This window comes from Stegastes partitus, unplaced genomic scaffold (assembly GCF_000690725.1).
Source record: "Stegastes partitus isolate 25-593 unplaced genomic scaffold, Stegastes_partitus-1.0.2 Scaffold116, whole genome shotgun sequence".
Lineage (NCBI taxonomy): Eukaryota > Metazoa > Chordata > Actinopteri > Pomacentridae > Stegastes > Stegastes partitus.
This window is the reverse complement of record NW_007577847.1, coordinates 704-17,858: the sequence shown is the minus strand read 5'-3', so window position 1 is coordinate 17,858 and position 17,155 is coordinate 704. Positions and strand designations below refer to the sequence as shown.

Sequence of the window (17,155 nt, the reverse complement as noted above, 5' to 3'; positions counted from 1 at the left end):
CAGTCATTACTGATAAAACTTTTTTTTTTGGTTTTAAGGGGAAAAAAGTCTGTTACAAAATCTGGGTAAAACAGGACAAAGACTCGCTCCCTGAGTCATGTTAAAAATACTTCTGTAACAATTGGCTTTGACATTTTGAACTAAGCAATCCATGTCTCTTTGTTCTATTATGAAATTCTAGTTACATCTAACTCCTAAACCCTTCATGAGAAGATGTTTCTGCTGCTGAATGTGAAACACAAATGAATTTTATTTGATTTCATTTGTCATTGTGTGTTTGTGGGTGTACAGAATGACACATTTTAGATGGAAGCAACCAAAAATAGGAAATCAAAATGAAGAATGTATTTGCCAAATTTAAAAAAGAAAGTATTTTAATAAAGTAACTATTATCAGAATAATTTAAATAGCAAACTGTAAAAATGTGGAAAGTCCCAGCACTCCTACACAAAGTTCATTAACAGGAATGAGTTTTTATTTTTGCTCTTTACAACAGTTTTGCTGTTCCTAACAACTCATCTGCTACACGTTTGTTTTTGACAATTCTTTTCTTTTTTAAATCACTTTGTGCACATACCTATTTGTAAGGGTTTTTTTGTAAAGGAGACAATTTTGGCAGGAAAGCATCTTTTTTGTTGCCTAGTTAAATTGCAGTGGGATCACAACAACAAGTACTGAAGATGTTTTCAAGTGTTTTACAAAAAGCTTTACAAGTCACTGTAGGATGGTAGACAAGTGTAAAAACGTAGAATCAACATTCAACATGTACATTATACAAGAACAAAACAGAAAAACAGGAACATTCATTACATAAAACAAATTTCATCAGGAGCATAAACTGTTCTCAGATCACTTTTTTTTCTAACCATGGAAGTCCTGAAGCATGTAAGGTAGTTTTTCCGCAAATCATTCCCATTTATATGAGATACCAAAGAAAAACCCATCTTGTTAATTCTTAAAAGTTATGGAAGATTGAGTGGTATTTTATGTAGGTTAAGTGTGTCAGTATTAACTTCAAACGTTGCTCATATGGTGGAAATACGTTTCCGAAGCTATACATTATTCCGTCAATAAAAGCTTTAAATTAATTTTGATTGAATCAAATTGTACAACAACAATCCAGATATCACGAGTATAGTTCTGCCTCCAAACAATTTGGGCCAATCAGCGTTTACTTTGTTGGTTCGCTGCCGTCCAATCAGCGCGATCAGAGGCGGTCACGAGGACAGTTCAGCCAATAGAAATGGAACAGAAACGAACCATCTTGTCAGTGTGTGGAAGGAGCTAAGCTAGCCATGAGCTAATTGACCGATGCTATACCTCAGTAACATTTTACATTTAAAGTCTATATTCAGCGTCTAAGGGGTCATTTAAAAGGTACGTATACGTAGCCACACTGTCTTTTCATTTATTTGTGTTACTAGTTAGCTTAAAGTTTGGGACAAGCGTTTAGCCGGGGTTAGCAGCGGCATAGCTCTTAGCTAGCTTATAGCTAGCTTTCGCTATAAAATGTAGCGGTTCTGGTCATATCCGCGTCTGGTTGTAAAGTGAACGTCTAACATATTCAGGAACACAAATAGCTGCTTTCAGTAGCAGATGATAGTATTTGGTCAGTAATATTATCGTGCAGATAGTCGCTAACATAACTAGTACGACTTGCCTCTTCCGTTCGACGTACAGACAACTGCCAGGGTAACTTTGCCTTGACATAGTTTGTGAATGGGGAAGATCCTGTGTTTACTGAGCAATGGAAGAGTAAAGTAGTGTTTTGAAATAGGGGAATCTCATATTTAAACATATTGAACGTCACCGTATTTAAATTGCAAGGCTTTTTTAAAAAAAAAATACTGCATTCTGTGTGTTGCAGTGCTTTAATTGAACGAAGTATTCTTTATATTTAGTCAACGGATGCAATGATTTTACTCCATAATATTTAAATTATAGATACTCTGCTTCTTACTGTGTTAGGTTTTATTACAGCTTTAATTACTGCAAATGTCTATTTTTACATATAAAACATATGTGATGCTCATTAAACATTCCTTTTTTATGTCAAATAAACTACTCGCAAGTACAGAAGTTGGATAAAACTACTGGATAGGCCTCAACAATAATAGCTTACTTACATATGACTGCATTAATGCATTTTCAATACTCTGGAGAGTGGCCACTTTTTCTAGTGGGTACTTGAATTCTTTATTTATATATTACTGTACATACTTGTGTTTTTTTTTTTTCAGCTGCACATCATGGGTGAACCACAGCAGGTCAGCGCCCTGCCTCCTCCGCCTATGCAGTACATTAAGGAGTACACAGATGAAAATATCCGCAAGGGTCTGGCTCCCAAGCCGCCTCCACCTATCAGAGACAGTTACATGATGTTTGGCAACCAGTTTCAATGTGATGACCTTATTATCCGTCCTCTGGAGAGCCAAGGCATCGAGAGGCTCCATCCTGTGCAGTTTGACCACAAACGGGAGCTCAAGAAACTCAACATGTCCATTCTTGTGAACTTTCTGGACCTGCTCGACATCCTTATCAAGAGTCCCGGCAGTATTAAGCGCGAAGAGAAGCTGGAGGACATAAAGCTTTTGTTTGTTCATATGCACCATCTGATAAATGAGTACAGACCCCACCAAGCCAGGGAGACACTGAGGGTGATGATGGAGGTGCAGAAGAGACAGCGGCTAGAGACGGCAGAGAGGTTCCAGAAACACCTGGAGAGGGTTGTGGAGATGATCCAGGGATGCCTTGCCTCATTACCCGATGACTTACCTCAGATGGAGGGTTCAGAAGGTGTTAGTGATATCACAAAGAGTGTGTCAGCAGCTGTTGGTGGTTCCTCTGGGCAGGCCCCAAGGCTAAAAACAGAACCCATGGATGTGGAGGAAGCAGGCAGCAGCTGCATGGCCACAGGTCACCAGGACAAAAACATCCTTGCGTCAAAGAGGGACAAAATATGGGACAAGGATGCCGCCATGTGCAGTATTATTGATGAAATAGCCTAGGTTTAATTTTGGGTAGTTGTTTATGTTTTCTATACCTAAATGATTGGGGGGGGTTGTGTTGTACTGAGTGTCACTATGGGTATGTTTGCTGGTTTTACTGGGTCTGAAGTCACACTTGGCATTGAATGGTGCTTTTGTTTTAAGTCATGTAGATATTATTGCCAGTTTCTGTATTCAAAGACTTTAAGTATCACGCTGATCAATTGGGCTACCAACTTCCAGTTTTTACAATAAAACCAATAAAGAAAATTCTTTTGGCAGTATGAGTGAAGTGCTGTCACTGCAACACGAGCAAGTAAACACCAGATCACAAAATTCCATGTAACCACTCGCATTGTTTTACGTTTGCTTAGCATTGAAATCTTGTCACCGTGACGTGCGACTTGTATAACCTCGTAAGAGTGGTTATGGAAAGGTCAGTGTGCAAGAGAGTGTAGTCACGCCTACCTCGCTCAAGCATGTTTACTTCAGGTTTTCATTGAAGTGCTAAACAGTTTAACCAGTCTGTTGTTAGCTTCCAGCCAGTTACTCCTTAACAATGGTTAGAAAGAAAGAAATGCAACCCTTCCACCAGGGTGCCTGTTAAGCCTCTGTACATGCATGTGGTTTGGTTATGGAAACACATCGCTTAGAGGGATTGCAACACAAATCTGAAGTGGAGGGGGGATTTGAATATTGACTGTGACAATCAGTTTAAGTAATGTGTGTAAGTATGCTTGTCACTACAGCGCTCCGATTATATTTTTAAAGCTACTTTTTGAAAAAAATATCTGAATTATTGCACTTTTAATAAGTTAGTATGAATTCAAACTTTGAAGAAATGGTGACAGATGATATAAGGTACCCCATGTTTTTCAATTTAAAAGATAAAAACAATGCTCTCAGAGTCTATTTGACAGTTTTTCTTTGAGTACAACCTTTTCTCAGCTCTGTTGTTGGGTAACAATGCAGATAACAGATTTGTTGCTTAATGCTTAGTTATGCATGTGCTATATAAAGCATGTATTTTCCACGCTGACAGATTTTTGGTGCATTTGTGGCGCTTGGAGGAAAGAAGGCTCCAAGAATGTCAATCAAAGAAGTGCTTTTTATTTGACCAATGGCAGCCTCCAGCCTCATTTGATTGACCCAGAATACTGAGACAGGCTCGAGTCTCTGCAGCACACTGACGTTTTTCAGATGACCAATGCCAGCAGCTGAGGCGTCATTAGGCATTTTGGACCTCCGCAGAGACAAGTAAACATTTTAAACATTACAAAATATGGGCGTGTTTTTGTAGGATGCACACATAACTAGGTTTATGTCATGATCCTTCCACCCCGCCCCCCCCTCAGCTGGTGTTATTATCCTCTGCTGGGATTCCCTGCGCTGTGACAAGGTAACTTCCATATCCCATACCCTTAAAAAAAAACAGCATCACTGCCGCTGCCGGACACATGACACTATCAACTCATCCCCCCGTGTTTTAAATAAACCGAACGATTAAAAAAAAGCAAAGAATTTTAGTCGCAGGAATTATGTTATGAAACTCGGCATCCTTGTGTTTCACAACAGGGCGGAAAGCCACTTTTTCATCCAATCGGATTGCGCGCTGGGGCGTCACGTGATCTTTATTTATGTAATGTAATGGTGTTACACAGTAACCTCGCTTCGTGGCCGTGGATACTTCGCTACAGGGGTTAAAAGCGTACACGGAGTATAACAATCAAAGAATACTAATGTGCAGTTACACTGTTCGTGGCGTTTGTGGAGTTTGGAGCGTGAAGGAAAGCGGCGTGTTGGGACTGGAAGCCGAGTGTCTTTATTTTACCTGTTTCATGAAAGGGAAGATGTCATTTGCCCCAAACCAAAGACTTAAGTTAAGGCTGCAAACGAAATGTCACTGAGCACATTTTACACGAAAAGGAAAAATCTGTGAGGTGAGCATATGTATGCTCGAATTAGCCGAGCTGGACAAAAAAAAGAAAAAAAACCCGGTGCGGTTCGAGCAGATGTGGGACACGTTTACTGTATCGCTTTAGCTGTCAGTATGGTGTTTAAATGGTCCGTGCAATAATACTACACAGAACCGCCTCTCCGCATCGCTTTGACGAACAAAGCCACAATTCTTCCCGTGGGACCTTGTTCTGGTGACATAACCCTGATCGCGATGGATCTGCTGGAGTGTCCGCTCTGTCTCTTCCTGATGTGCGAGCCGGTGACCATGTCCTGCGGCCACACGTTCTGTCGGAGGTGCGTGGGGGGCTTCCTCCCGTCCAAATGCCCGTCGTGCAAAGAGAGGTTAAAACAAAAGGAGGTGAAAAGCATGAAGAACAACGTGCTGCTCATCAGTGTGGCGGAGAAGTGCTGCCCCGAGGAGACAAGGATGAAGTGCCATATTCAGGAGAAACTCAAAGCCAACGACTTCTCCGAAGCTTTACGCATCGCAGATGAGGGGCTGCGCTTAGGTAAGGGACACATGCGAGACATCTGCATAGCTGCACACACCACACAGAAGTTTCTCACATGTGCAGTGTAAGTTCTGTGGTCAAAAAAAAAAGGAGGCCTCAAAACCCACATCTGCCTTATTTCAAATCAAGGAGACGCACTGATGAGTTTTACGCACTGCACACAATTTTGGCTGGTGCCCAGTGATGGTTGCTGATAGTGCAGCCCTCTCTGCAACAAAATGTGCACAGCAGCGCGATGCAGGAGGTGTAGTGACAAAAAGAAAAGAGATGCAACTTGGTGTTTTCAAGCACAGATCTGGAAGTCACAGGGTTCATTATATCTACTGTCTGAGACTGTTCATGACCTGAATGTATATCTGGGTCAGTAAACAATCCCCAGATGCCCCTTCTTCTCTCTGAGGTTTATAAAAAGAGACTTGTTCTTCTTTTTGTACAAGTATTGAAACATTTCAGTTGAACACCAGCTTAAACCAGTGATTTGTGCAGCATAAGAAACACTCAGTTGAGGATGCATCTGTTGGGTTTTTCCCATCTGTCTTAGTCAGTCGCACACAGTATGACAAACAGTAAAAGGAGCAGTGACAGCTGCTGACTGGGAGAATTTAAGGAACAGGCTGCGGGAAGTTGTGTGCTTTAGAGCAGGTTGTCCTTTACATTGTGGGATACATTTTTTTCAATCTCAAAATTGCATTTGCATGTGCAGTTGACCTTATTTTCGTCTTGCAGCCGCGAGGAAGTAAAAGGGACAACTTCTGCCCTAGATGTGTTGGTCGAGTCAGTAGGCGTCGTGGGGATTGTAGGCGTGTTTGCGCTACTGTGAATCAGTGTGCCACTGAATTACCCTCTTGCTTGCCGTCTCTGCCAATCCAAAATATTGCTAATTCCCTTGCTCCGGCATTGTAGGTTATTGTGCTGTGATCTCCAGGTAGTTTTGGGTACTCCAGTTTTTCTTTTGTCATTGAGGTCTGGTGTGATAATTTTCATAAGCTATTTCACAATGTGAGCATTGCCACGCACTGCCATTGTGTTTGTAAAGGCCTAAATATGCTATATAAACATGACTTAACAGCCTTGTGCAACAGTGACACTCTGAGCCTAGACTGCACACATGCCCACGTTGTTACATGAAGCCTGTAAAATTTTTGAAGAAACCATAGCTAGTTTTGTTGAACATCAGTTTTAACAAATAGGGCCGAAACATGTCATTCAAATCTTGTATTTAACCAGTTCTGGAGTAAGAAGCGATGGTGCACATGTTACTTTTATGTCATAGAAAGTGCACGGACTGTTCACTTTGCCAATTGGAACTATTCTGTTTACAAATCAAACCTTGTAGTGTTTTTTTTCAATCCTGATTATGCCTTAACTGGCCCATTTTAACCTTTGTAGCGTTACAGTTTTGTAATATCAGTGACTTTGAAGTAGCAGTCAATGGGGGATCAGTTGGGTTGTGTTTAATCAGGTCAGTGTTAGTGCTAATAGCGATCTATTATATCGGGCTGATGAGTCACAAGTTTTTGGATAGATTCCCTCAGTGTTCCTGGGAAAGCAGAGACACTTGTTATGCAGACTGTTTCATGCCTGTGCACGCTGCATGTTTGTATGCGGCACAGTAAGTAAATAGAGCCTAAGCCTCTTTTAAATGATGTACAGTACGTCAAGCATTTTGTCTCTTTCATCTTTACCTTTACTCTCTCTGCTGTTTTTTTTTTTTTTGCATCTTTAGTCCCAGATGATCAAAGCTTGAAGGTGTACAGAGCTGAAGCAAACTGCGGCCTGATGCGTTTCTCTGATGCTCTGACGGACCTCGACTACCTCTGCTGCCTTCGTCCCGTCTGGACAGAGGTGAGAGACGTTATTTCTCGCTTTTGCTCTACCAGCCACAAACCATATTTAAAGCGTCAGTGCAGTCTTCCTCTGCACAGGTCGGTACGCTGAACTTAGCCCCGCATACTGTGTTGGTTGCTTTTGTAACACGCGTGTAATGGCAGCACACACACACATAACCAAAGAAGGTGCTGCCTCTTTTAATATTTGGCTTTTGCGTGCCTTAGCGTGCCACGCTGACCCATTTAGAGCAACTTTCTGCTTTTATTGGTGTTATGTCATTCACAATGTTATGCAAACAGCTACTTATGTCATAATGTCATTTAATCACTCCGTGCTCGTGGGCGGCTCACTGCTAATGTAGGAGAGCATCAGTGTGTGATCATTTATATCGTTTCATTGTATTTCCAGTGATGGGTTATGTCACAATTTCACATCACATTTCCTCATTTACCAATTTAGCTTGAAGTGACACATGACGCAAATAGCATCTATTATCCAGCGACATAAATCAAATCAACTTATTGATGAGGCTGTGCAAATTTCAAGTTCTCTACAATGAGCGGCTGTGTGGTCGGGTGGTTATACAAGCGGCGACGAGCCTGATCGCGCTGTTCTGTTTTGTGCAGGGCTTCTTTCGGAAAGGGAATGTCCTGCTGGAAATGGGTCAGCAGAAAGAAGCCCTCATCCAGTTCCACCGTTGCCTAAAACTTCAAGCTGACTTTGTTCCTGCGAAGAGCCAGATCAAGAAGGTTGGTTTATCTTTCTGACCGCTCATCAGAAGCAAACTTAATTTGATTTATTATTCATAACACGGAGCGTAAGCGTTTGTGTAAAATGAAAAATTTACAGAAAGATGAGAAGAGATGCAGTTTGCCACATGAAAGTGTTATAAAGTTAAAGCAGCAAAAGAGATTGATTGCTGCAGCTTTTTTTTATGGAGAGCTGCACGGATCACTGACAGACTTTTAAGATGATTTTAAGAGACGGAATATGAAGAATATAATGAATCACATCGTGGATATGTTCAGGGGCTGAACTTACCTTGGATAATTGTTTCCAGTATGTTTTCAATCTGATATCTAATGACTTTTTAAAATTTTTATTTATTTTTTAAATTTGATTTGTGTGCGATTTCACTAGTTTGAATCAGTGTTTTAATAGTTTCTGGTAACTGCGTTAGAAAATTTAGTTAAAATGCAAAAAGTATTTACATCCATATTAACTTTTTATTGTTTTTTACGTTGCTGTACTGATAAAAACGAACGCTGCTTTTTTTGTGACTAATCCGCTGCAGATCCTGGAGGCTGAGGGAGTGGCAGTGCCAGAGGAGGTGCCCTGTATTTTGCAGGTGGTGTCCGAGTACCTGAAAGAGCCCTACCCCATCACCACCCTCAGCGGCTCCCAGGGGCCGACTCACGCCGAGGGCTTCAAACATCCACACGGAGAGAAGGGAGAGGGGAAAGGGAGGAGAGAGGCGCACCAGGTGAGCGTTTCATCAAAATCCGCTTTAAGGCTGGGTTGTGGGTTGGTAGGAGCCTGGATGTGAGTGTAAATCCTAACTGACGAAACCGTACATCTTTCCGATGCCAAGGTGAAGCATGACACAGGGACTGAGTGCTGCCTCAGCCTCTGCCAAGCTGTTTCCTTCCTCCCCACCGCTGAAGAGGACGAAGAGATGATGACGAGGAAGGAAGAGGGGCACGGCAGAGGTAGGGTGACACACTTTTTTTTTTTTTTTCATCTGCCTGTCATCTTCATCATCATTGTCTTCGTCGTGAATCATCTTTGCCATTGTCACTACGAACAGCTTTCCCATAACGCCCACCAGATGGTTTGAAATTGCATAATAATTGCAGCTTCTTCTTCTTCTTCTTCTTCAGAAGGATGAAGTCATCATAAATCCTTCAAGTGACTGTTCTTCGTCTCCTTTCTCTTTCTGTCTTAGGTGAAAGTAATCACCGCCGAGAGAAAACCCTGGGTGTTCTCACTGTGTCAGACTTCGAGTGCCCTCTCTGCATTAGGTTAGTGTCCTGTAATCCATAATGCAGTGCTGTGTTCGGCTTTCCTGCAGCGGAGTCATATATCAGGCTGATTTTGTTCTCGCTCTCCTCTCTCTCTCTCTCTCTCTCTCTCTCGCTGGTTAATGTTTAGCACAAATGCTGTTGATGCACAAGCACTAACGGCTACTGTACAAACAGCACGAATATCCGTTTAACTCATGTCTGTGTCTGACCTCCGAAGGTTGTTTTTTGAGCCAGTCACAACTCCTTGCGGTCACACCTTCTGCAAAAACTGCATCGAGAGGAGTCTTGACCACAATCTCCGCTGCCCACTCTGCAAGCAGCCGCTACAAGAGGTAACCACCTCCAGACGCTCTGAATACGTCTATTTCGAGCCTAATGGAAAGAAAAGGGGACTTGTTTTTATCTCACAAACATCTTTACTTTAAGAGCTGCTTAATAATTCAAGCTTTGTTATTGCCACCACATTGTGGTCTTCAAGCACTAAATTTAGGTCAGGCAGGGTAAAATCACCAGGCCCCCGCTATAGCATCGAGACAGTGCGGTGTGAAGAGTCTTCCTCTGATAACTGATTTCTCATACGCGTCTCATGTGATAACAAACACGCATTATGTTACAGGACAAGAGAACTTATTGGTTCTTCATTTCTATATTTCACTGATGGCATCATGATTAAAAAACACTGCTGTGTGCCCGGCTTTATCTAAATGCAGCGGAGACCAAGTGAAATTAGTTTGCATATTTTAAATCCACAAAAGCTTCGCTGGATTGTGTAAAATTACTTCAGTGCTCCCAAGTGCAACATACTCCTTATAATGGTTGGTTGTTTCTTCGCTGCAACACTGACTTCTTCTGTTGTGGCATCTTTTGAGCACTCATGGTGTTACGTATAACTGCTGATGGACATCATAGTGTTGCTGTTGTAACTGCTTTCTTTTGCTTTGCCTCTTCCCAGTACTTCAGAAACAGGAAGTACAACCCCACAGTTCTGCTTCAGGACATCATGACCCGACTTTTTCCCTCTCAGTTGGCAGAGAGGAAGCAGGTTCATGATGCCGAGATGGCTGAACTGTCCAAGTATGTACCCATCTCACACCATCTGCACTCAGTTATTATAGCAACTTAAATCGTGCTTTATTCTCACAATCCTCTCCCTTCTTTCCTCCATCTTTGTCTGCATCTATTTTTTCTCTTTCTCCTGTTATGTCTCTCCCAGTCTTACTAAGGACATACCTATATTTGTCTGCACGGTGGCGTACCCCGGAGTCCCCTGCCCGCTGCACATCTTTGAGCCTCGGTATCGACTGATGATGCGACGCTGCATGGAGACGGGCACCAAGAAGTTTGGCATGTGCAGCTATGAGCATGGCAAAGGGTAAAAAAAAAAAACACACTCAGTAATACGTCAAAGCATCAGATCAAAAGCTATTTTTAAATCGTGTGTTAGGGAAAAAAATCTTCCATTCATCCATCTGCTATAACCAGCTTTATCCTGTAGAGGGTAACAAAGGGCTGAAGCCTGTCCCAGCTGGCAATGAGCTAAAGGCCGACGCACCCTGGACAAGGTGCCAGTCCATCACAGAGCCAATACAAAGAGACAGACAACATGCACACATACACACAAATGACCAATTTAGAGTCACCAGTACTGTGAGGAAGCTGGTGCACCTGGAGAAAATACAAGCTGGCACAGAGAGAACATGCAAACTCTGCACAAAAAGGCCCCAAATGACCGACAAGTTTGAACCCACAACCTTGTTCCTGTGAGGCAACAGCGATAACCGCCGTCCCACAATGCCTCCTGGGCAGAAAGCAATGACGCATTACTATAGCTGGGCTAAAGGCCCCTTTGCTTTGAAATAGATGTTTGCAGTTTTGTGTCTGGGTGTGGAGGGACCACGTCGAGCAGTTCTGTAGCTGTGAAGCTCACAGCAGGCGAGGTGGAGCCTGGTGGGTTTGTCAGCAGCGCAGCACAGTGTGCAAAGTTTAAATCAGTCATATGTGACCCTGAGGGGGTGGAAAATAACAACATGGTCACCAATCTGCCATGAGAGCTGCAGTGCATTTTCACCTCCTTCTGAATATCTTGTTACTAGTTACACAATGTCGCCATGCTATTCATGTCCCCAGCAAGATTATAATGGTGAAGTCAAAATGAAAAATTATATTTAAACGTGTAAACTGAGTAACTGATAGGTGAGTGACAAAACAGTTGGGAGGGATGTAGATAACACAGCTTTCCTAGGATGACGCTTCCAAAAAGTGTAAATAAAAAATAGTGTTTTGACAGGCTGAAAAAGAGAGAGTAGCCCCACATAACTCACAATGTTTAGTGAAGTTGGATTTTGATGATCTGACTGAGTTTTTAAAATGTTCTACAAAGTGTAAAATTCTCTTTCTGTGCCACATGTATGATTATACATTTGTAAGATTATAGATGTAAACACTCAATCTCTGTTCTTGTGCTTTCAAACTGAGGATTTCTTATTAGTTTGAATACTTTACTGACTGTAACAACCTTTTTTGCATGATGATAAATGTAAAACATTTTCCTTGTTGAGTGTTATATCATCCATCCATCCATTATCTATACACCGCTTAATCCTCACTCGGGTCGTGGGGGGCTGGAGTCTATCCCAGCTGACTCAGGGCGAAGGCAGGAGACACCTGGACAGGTCACCAGTCTATCACAGGGCTACACTTAGAGACAGACACCAAGCACACTCACATTCACACCTACAGACAATTTAGAATCACCAACTAACCTCAACATGTTTTTGGACTGTGGGAGGAAGCTGGAGAACCTGGAGAGAACCCACGCTGCACGGAGAGAACATGCAAACTCCACGCAGAAAGATTCCGGTGCCCCCACCGGGACGCGAACCGGCGACCTTCTTGCTGCGAGGCAACAGTGCTGTGTTATATTATGCAAAGATTTATTTTACGGGATACAACCTACAGATTGTTTTGTCTGCTGTGCTTCAGGTTTGCAGACTATGGCTGTATGTTGGAGATCCTCGGTCTGGAGCTGCTGCCGGATGGACGGTCTTATGTGGAAACAGTTGGCGGCAGCAGATTCAGGGTGCTAAAGAGGGGTCAGAGGGACGGCTACCACACCGCTGATATCGAGTACCTGGAGGACCTTAAGGTCAGGGTCTTAAAGATGGCAAACTATAGCAATACTTCAAAAAGACGCGCAATGAAAATAATACGATTTTAATGTATTATTTATTCTAATGTCTGTGCATCCTCTTTTGCAGGTTGATGGTAGCGAGCTGGAGCTTTTACAGCGTCTCCATGACAGCGTGTACCAGCAGGCCCAGGATTGGTATCAGCGCCTCGGCAGCCGCATTCGCGAGCAGATCAACAGACAATACGGCACGATGCCAGATAAGGATGAAAACATTCAGGTTTGGGCCTTAACACGACTATGACAGTAGTTGCAACCTGCCATTTTCCTTTCTGTGTCATAAAACACTGAGTTCTTAAATGTTTTTTGGAGTTTCTTATTGGCCGCAGCAATGTAGACAATTAGGTTAATTCTTATTGTTTTTGGTTGCATTAATGCGAGGTTTTAGTCGTAGTAATCACAGTACCCAGGGCGTCCATACTTATTAAACACATGCTGTGGCTAATATCTAATGTTTTAATCCATTTACTGCAAATGCATGAACATTACAGATTTTTAAATTCGGTTTTTCTCATTAAAAAGGGATCTATCAGAGATTTCACTCTTGATTTTCAATCACAAAGAAGGTTATGTCTGCTGTTTTTCCCCACAAAGTTTGGTTTCGTATTTCTTTTAATGGTAATGATGCAGTACAGACTTCTCCAGTCATGCTACACTTTGACTACAATAAAAACCAACATTCATAGGGACAGAATACCTGCAAGCTGCCGAAATGAAGTCATTAAAAACGTCAGAAATTTCAAATGTTACAGTACACTTGAAAAACAAACGAGTAAGAGTAACGTCACATGATTCATACCAGATGGGCCAATGGGCTGGTGTTTAATGCATTGGTGTGCTGTCATGTGCTCCTGTTCTAACTTTATTAACGTTCCTCTAGGCTTCGTCCAACGGTCCAGCGTGGTGCTGGTGGCTGCTGTCTGTCCTCCAGCTGGACCCCGCTTATCAAACCACTGTCCTGTCCCTGACCTCACTCAAAGACCGGCTGGGACACCTTCGCCTCGTCCTCGAGTACTTCTCTCAAAGCTAGAACCCTACAGCACAGTGGTTTCGTGGCCACACCTAGCCAAGAGTCGAATACTACGCACACATACACGAATGGGCGTGAAACCAGTGAATGCACTCACTACACTGAGTTCCAGCTTGGGTTTGGGAACTACTCTGAAATCATGGAGGGACTGTTTTAAAGTCCTAGCTCAAGGCCAAATCAACCTGGTCAGTAGCAGACGGCTAGTGATTTTACTACAGAACACAATGCATTTGTACAGTTTGCTGTTTGCGTATGTTATCTTTCTTACACCAGAACAGTTTTGTGAATACACGTTGTACTTGCTGTACCAGTAAGAACTGCAGGGTTGACCAAAGATGCTTCTTGTTTCGGGTCATCTTAATTATTATTTGTGGATGAACTAAATCAGTGAATTTCAGATAATATTGCTGAAAATGGACACTGGGTGTCACTGTTTGTTGTTTTTTTCCCCCCCAGCTAAGCTAGTACAGCCGACCTTTCTGTCATGTGTTGCCTGTTCAAATTGGACCCTTTGCATTATCATAGTTCAGTTCTGAGTGAGAAAACACTTTAACAGCACATCATTTGTAGAGATTTTGCAGGACTATGTGCCTCAGAGGGTTGAATGCGTTGCAGGTAATCACGTTTGGGTATTCTGATTGTCCTTCTTTTGCTACAGAGCACTACTTGCGATGCTTGCATTTTAGTTGCAGGTATTTGCTTCGGGGCAGCCGCAGAAAACGGCTCGTTTCATACTATTGAATAATCTTCAAAGGATCTCTTTTTAGTATTAGCGAATACTGCAATAATAATTTATAGTCTCACATGGCAGCGATTCTTTTTAATGTGTGAAAGCTGCTGTCTCTGGATGCCGCTCGTTCTTGTCCAGTGGAAAAAATGACGTCTGTGAAATTAGGAGAGGACGGGCTCGGTCAGTGGGAGGTTTGTTTTACAGTATGAACCTGTGATTTTTTTGTATGTTGATGGTAAAGTAGGAATACAGCACTGTATGTATGTTTGTGTGTCGGCTGTAAATAAGTAATTTTCGTCCATCATTTCATTTTCATTAGCTGTTTTTTGTTTTTAAATTAGATATGACGTGTTTGTTTTGAGCACTGATGACAGCTACTGTAATGTGCGCTCCCTTTGAGATCCATGACGCCGTGTTAACATCTCTTGTCCAGGGGAAGCTGTAACATGCAGTCATTTGGCTAGAACACCTTGGTTGCGGTCTGACTAGGACTGAGTCCCCTCCCCCCTTGTGGGGCTTCTGCGTAGGCCGTGACACCTACCTCTGGCCCCCTACTCCGTCTCTATGTCTGTCCGGCCCTCCCACCACCACCACCACCACCACCAGCCATGGTGCCTTTGAGTGCCTGGGCCAACTCATCAGAAGACCTGCAAGTCTTAGAGTTTCTACAAGACAGATGTGAGGGACTGTGTGATTTTTATGGATATAGTGCTACATTCCATGGAATGTTGAAGCTGCAAAGTTATGTATAGTTAATTTACTAACAAATACGGGCTTGACTGGGTTTTATTTGTGTGTGTGTGTTTTTTTTTTTTTACTTTGATAAATGTGCCATAGGTATTTCTATGCGAAAAAAAGCTTTATAGAATAGTTAGCTACGTCGTCACTGTGTTAATGTCTGTCTCCATCATGGACCTTCATGCCTTTCGTATGGTGGTTGTTGAACTGACATTTTTTTCACGGCCAGCATATCACTAAACAGCAAGAATTAGTCCACTTTTTAGATGCAGTTTGTACGATAGAGAGAAAGTTCCAGGCTCGTGTGGCGATGTAGATATAGCTTCGAGTGAAAGGGGTAATTATGAGACTAAATGCAAACAAATGGAGAGACTGATGGATACTGAGGAGGCATTGGTTACTTGATTAACAGGCTCTGTCTACTTGAGGGGGGTAAAATGCAGGTTTTTTCTTCACTTTTTGAAGCCATCCAGGAATGAAGTTCCAATATAACATTAAAATGTGCCAGTTATTACAGCATGTCTCCAAAGCTAGCAGTATTTATTTCACTGAATGATGAAATGCAATCTGAAGGTCAGTCTCCTGCTGCCAGAGATGATTAAAGCTAATTTAAATCGAAAAGGGATTGACATTCTTACAGAGTTTTCAACACATTGAACGCACGACAGCAATACATGACTACAACAGGCCCCCGTCCACTGACTTTCACTTTCAAGAACAATACTTCAGTGCAGTGAAATTTGTTTTCGAAAGTTCGGCTTTAATCCTTTACACGTTTTCCCTCTTTTTGCAAGTCGTGCATATTTCTGTTTGTCAGTTTTATTGCCACTTTTCTCCGAATAAAACGCCGATGTATGCTGATCACAGCCATCAGTCTCATTTTAGTTTACTCCGGTGAATACAGAACGCAATTTCCCTTTGAAATAAAAACAGCCCTTTTTTTTTTTTTTCATTTTAAGATTTAATTCGCCTATAATCACTGAAAAGGTTCAACTTGTGTGCCACTCGTACATTGCAGTGCAGTCGAGCTTCATTTCAGCTCGTTTAGGCTGCAGCTTTTTGCATCTTTTATACCCTGGCAGACGTCCATTAACTTTAGCTGCGGTGTTATTGGACTCTTGGAAAATGCCCTCCAACACAGTTATGAACATTGTCTCCAGACACAGAACACAAAGTATAATAAGTGACCCAGTCTTGACAGCAGTTTCCCATGAGAACAACACTCGCGTACTTGGTAAAGGGTGTGAAAAGCACCATGGTCACGTGTCCCTGCTATGTGCTGCTGCTTTGCAAGAAGTGTTGGTCGCTGTGGTCTGACGGTCGGTGGTCTGTTTGAACTAACGACATGTCTCTTTTTCTCTGCGCATAGTTTAAAACCCTCTCTGTCAGCAACAGGTGTATTTGAAACCACTGAAAGTGAAGCAGTTTCAGTTTGAATAATCTGCATTTGTTCCTCCTTCTCTGAGCCACGAGTAGTAAAAAAAAAAGATCTTAATCTGAATATTATTTTTTGTTTTTTTTTCTTGCTTGCCCCATGGATGACTTTTTAAATGTTATTACAAGTAAAGATTTTCAAAGCTAATTCTACATTATCGTCGTTTAATTTGTGTGTTTTGTGTGATTTGAGTCTTGCTGCCAATTTTTGTTGGTTATTAAGGTGGTATTACACGCCAAATGGAAGCGGCACGACTTATTGCAGCTCACAGCGTGACAGAAGCTGAGCACGGAACAAAAATAGAAACGCAGCATGCAAATGGTCTTGTTTTCTGACAGAGAAAACAGTTAAAAATATATAACAATGTGGATATATAAAGGGATAAAAAGTCTCAGTCAGAATAGGACAAAATAATTCTCGTACAAGAAAATAAGATAGAGTTGAAGTTCATTTCTGCATGTTGGAGACTCCTAATAAAAAAATAAAAAAATAACAGCTATTTATGGTAAATATAAAATAATACTGAAACACTCCTCTGGAACTTGCACTAACTCATATTTGCAGGAGGAGAAAAGCTATGACACTGATCACTGTATGAAGCTGCAGCAAACACATGTGCATGCAGTTGCTAAAAAGCAACATCAACAGTCATTTGGAGTTCCCAACTCCAAATGACTCAGTCTGTTTTCCACCTCAACCAGTTCCACAATGACATATCTGTCT

The 17,155-nt window shown here is 42.1% G+C and overlaps 2 protein-coding genes across 2 annotated transcripts; both read left to right on the top strand.

Moving 5' to 3' along the window:
* Positions 1-1,236: 1,236 nt before the first annotated feature.
* med7 (mediator complex subunit 7) lies at positions 1,237-3,271 on the top strand. Its single transcript, XM_008278125.1, has 2 exons — positions 1,237-1,377; positions 2,241-3,271. The coding sequence occupies exon 2, from the start codon at positions 2,250-2,252 to the stop codon at positions 3,006-3,008; it is 759 nt and encodes a 252-aa protein (XP_008276347.1). The 5' UTR covers positions 1,237-1,377; positions 2,241-2,249; the 3' UTR covers positions 3,009-3,271.
* A 1,339-nt stretch (positions 3,272-4,610) lies between these two features.
* Positions 4,611-16,584, top strand: lonrf4 (LON peptidase N-terminal domain and ring finger 4). Its single transcript, XM_008278124.1, has 12 exons — positions 4,611-5,455; positions 7,185-7,303; positions 7,915-8,037; positions 8,583-8,771; positions 8,880-8,997; positions 9,234-9,309; positions 9,530-9,644; positions 10,265-10,386; positions 10,526-10,684; positions 12,295-12,457; positions 12,570-12,719; positions 13,380-16,584. The coding sequence occupies exons 1-12, from the start codon at positions 5,158-5,160 to the stop codon at positions 13,527-13,529; spliced, it is 1,782 nt and encodes a 593-aa protein (XP_008276346.1). The 5' UTR covers positions 4,611-5,157; the 3' UTR covers positions 13,530-16,584.
* The last annotated feature ends 571 nt before the right edge of the window (positions 16,585-17,155 follow it).

Coding starts and splice junctions, on each gene's coding strand:
- med7 (XM_008278125.1), top strand. CDS start 2,250: ATGGGTGAACCACAGCAGGTCAGCGCCCTGCCTCCTCCGCCTATGCAG.
- lonrf4 (XM_008278124.1), top strand. CDS start 5,158: ATGGATCTGCTGGAGTGTCCGCTCTGTCTCTTCCTGATGTGCGAGCCG. Junction 10,387..10,525: donor GAGATGGCTGAACTGTCCAA/GTATGTACCCAT, acceptor TGTCTCTCCCAG/TCTTACTAAGGACATACCTA. Junction 10,685..12,294: donor AGCTATGAGCATGGCAAAGG/GTAAAAAAAAAA, acceptor GCTGTGCTTCAG/GTTTGCAGACTATGGCTGTA.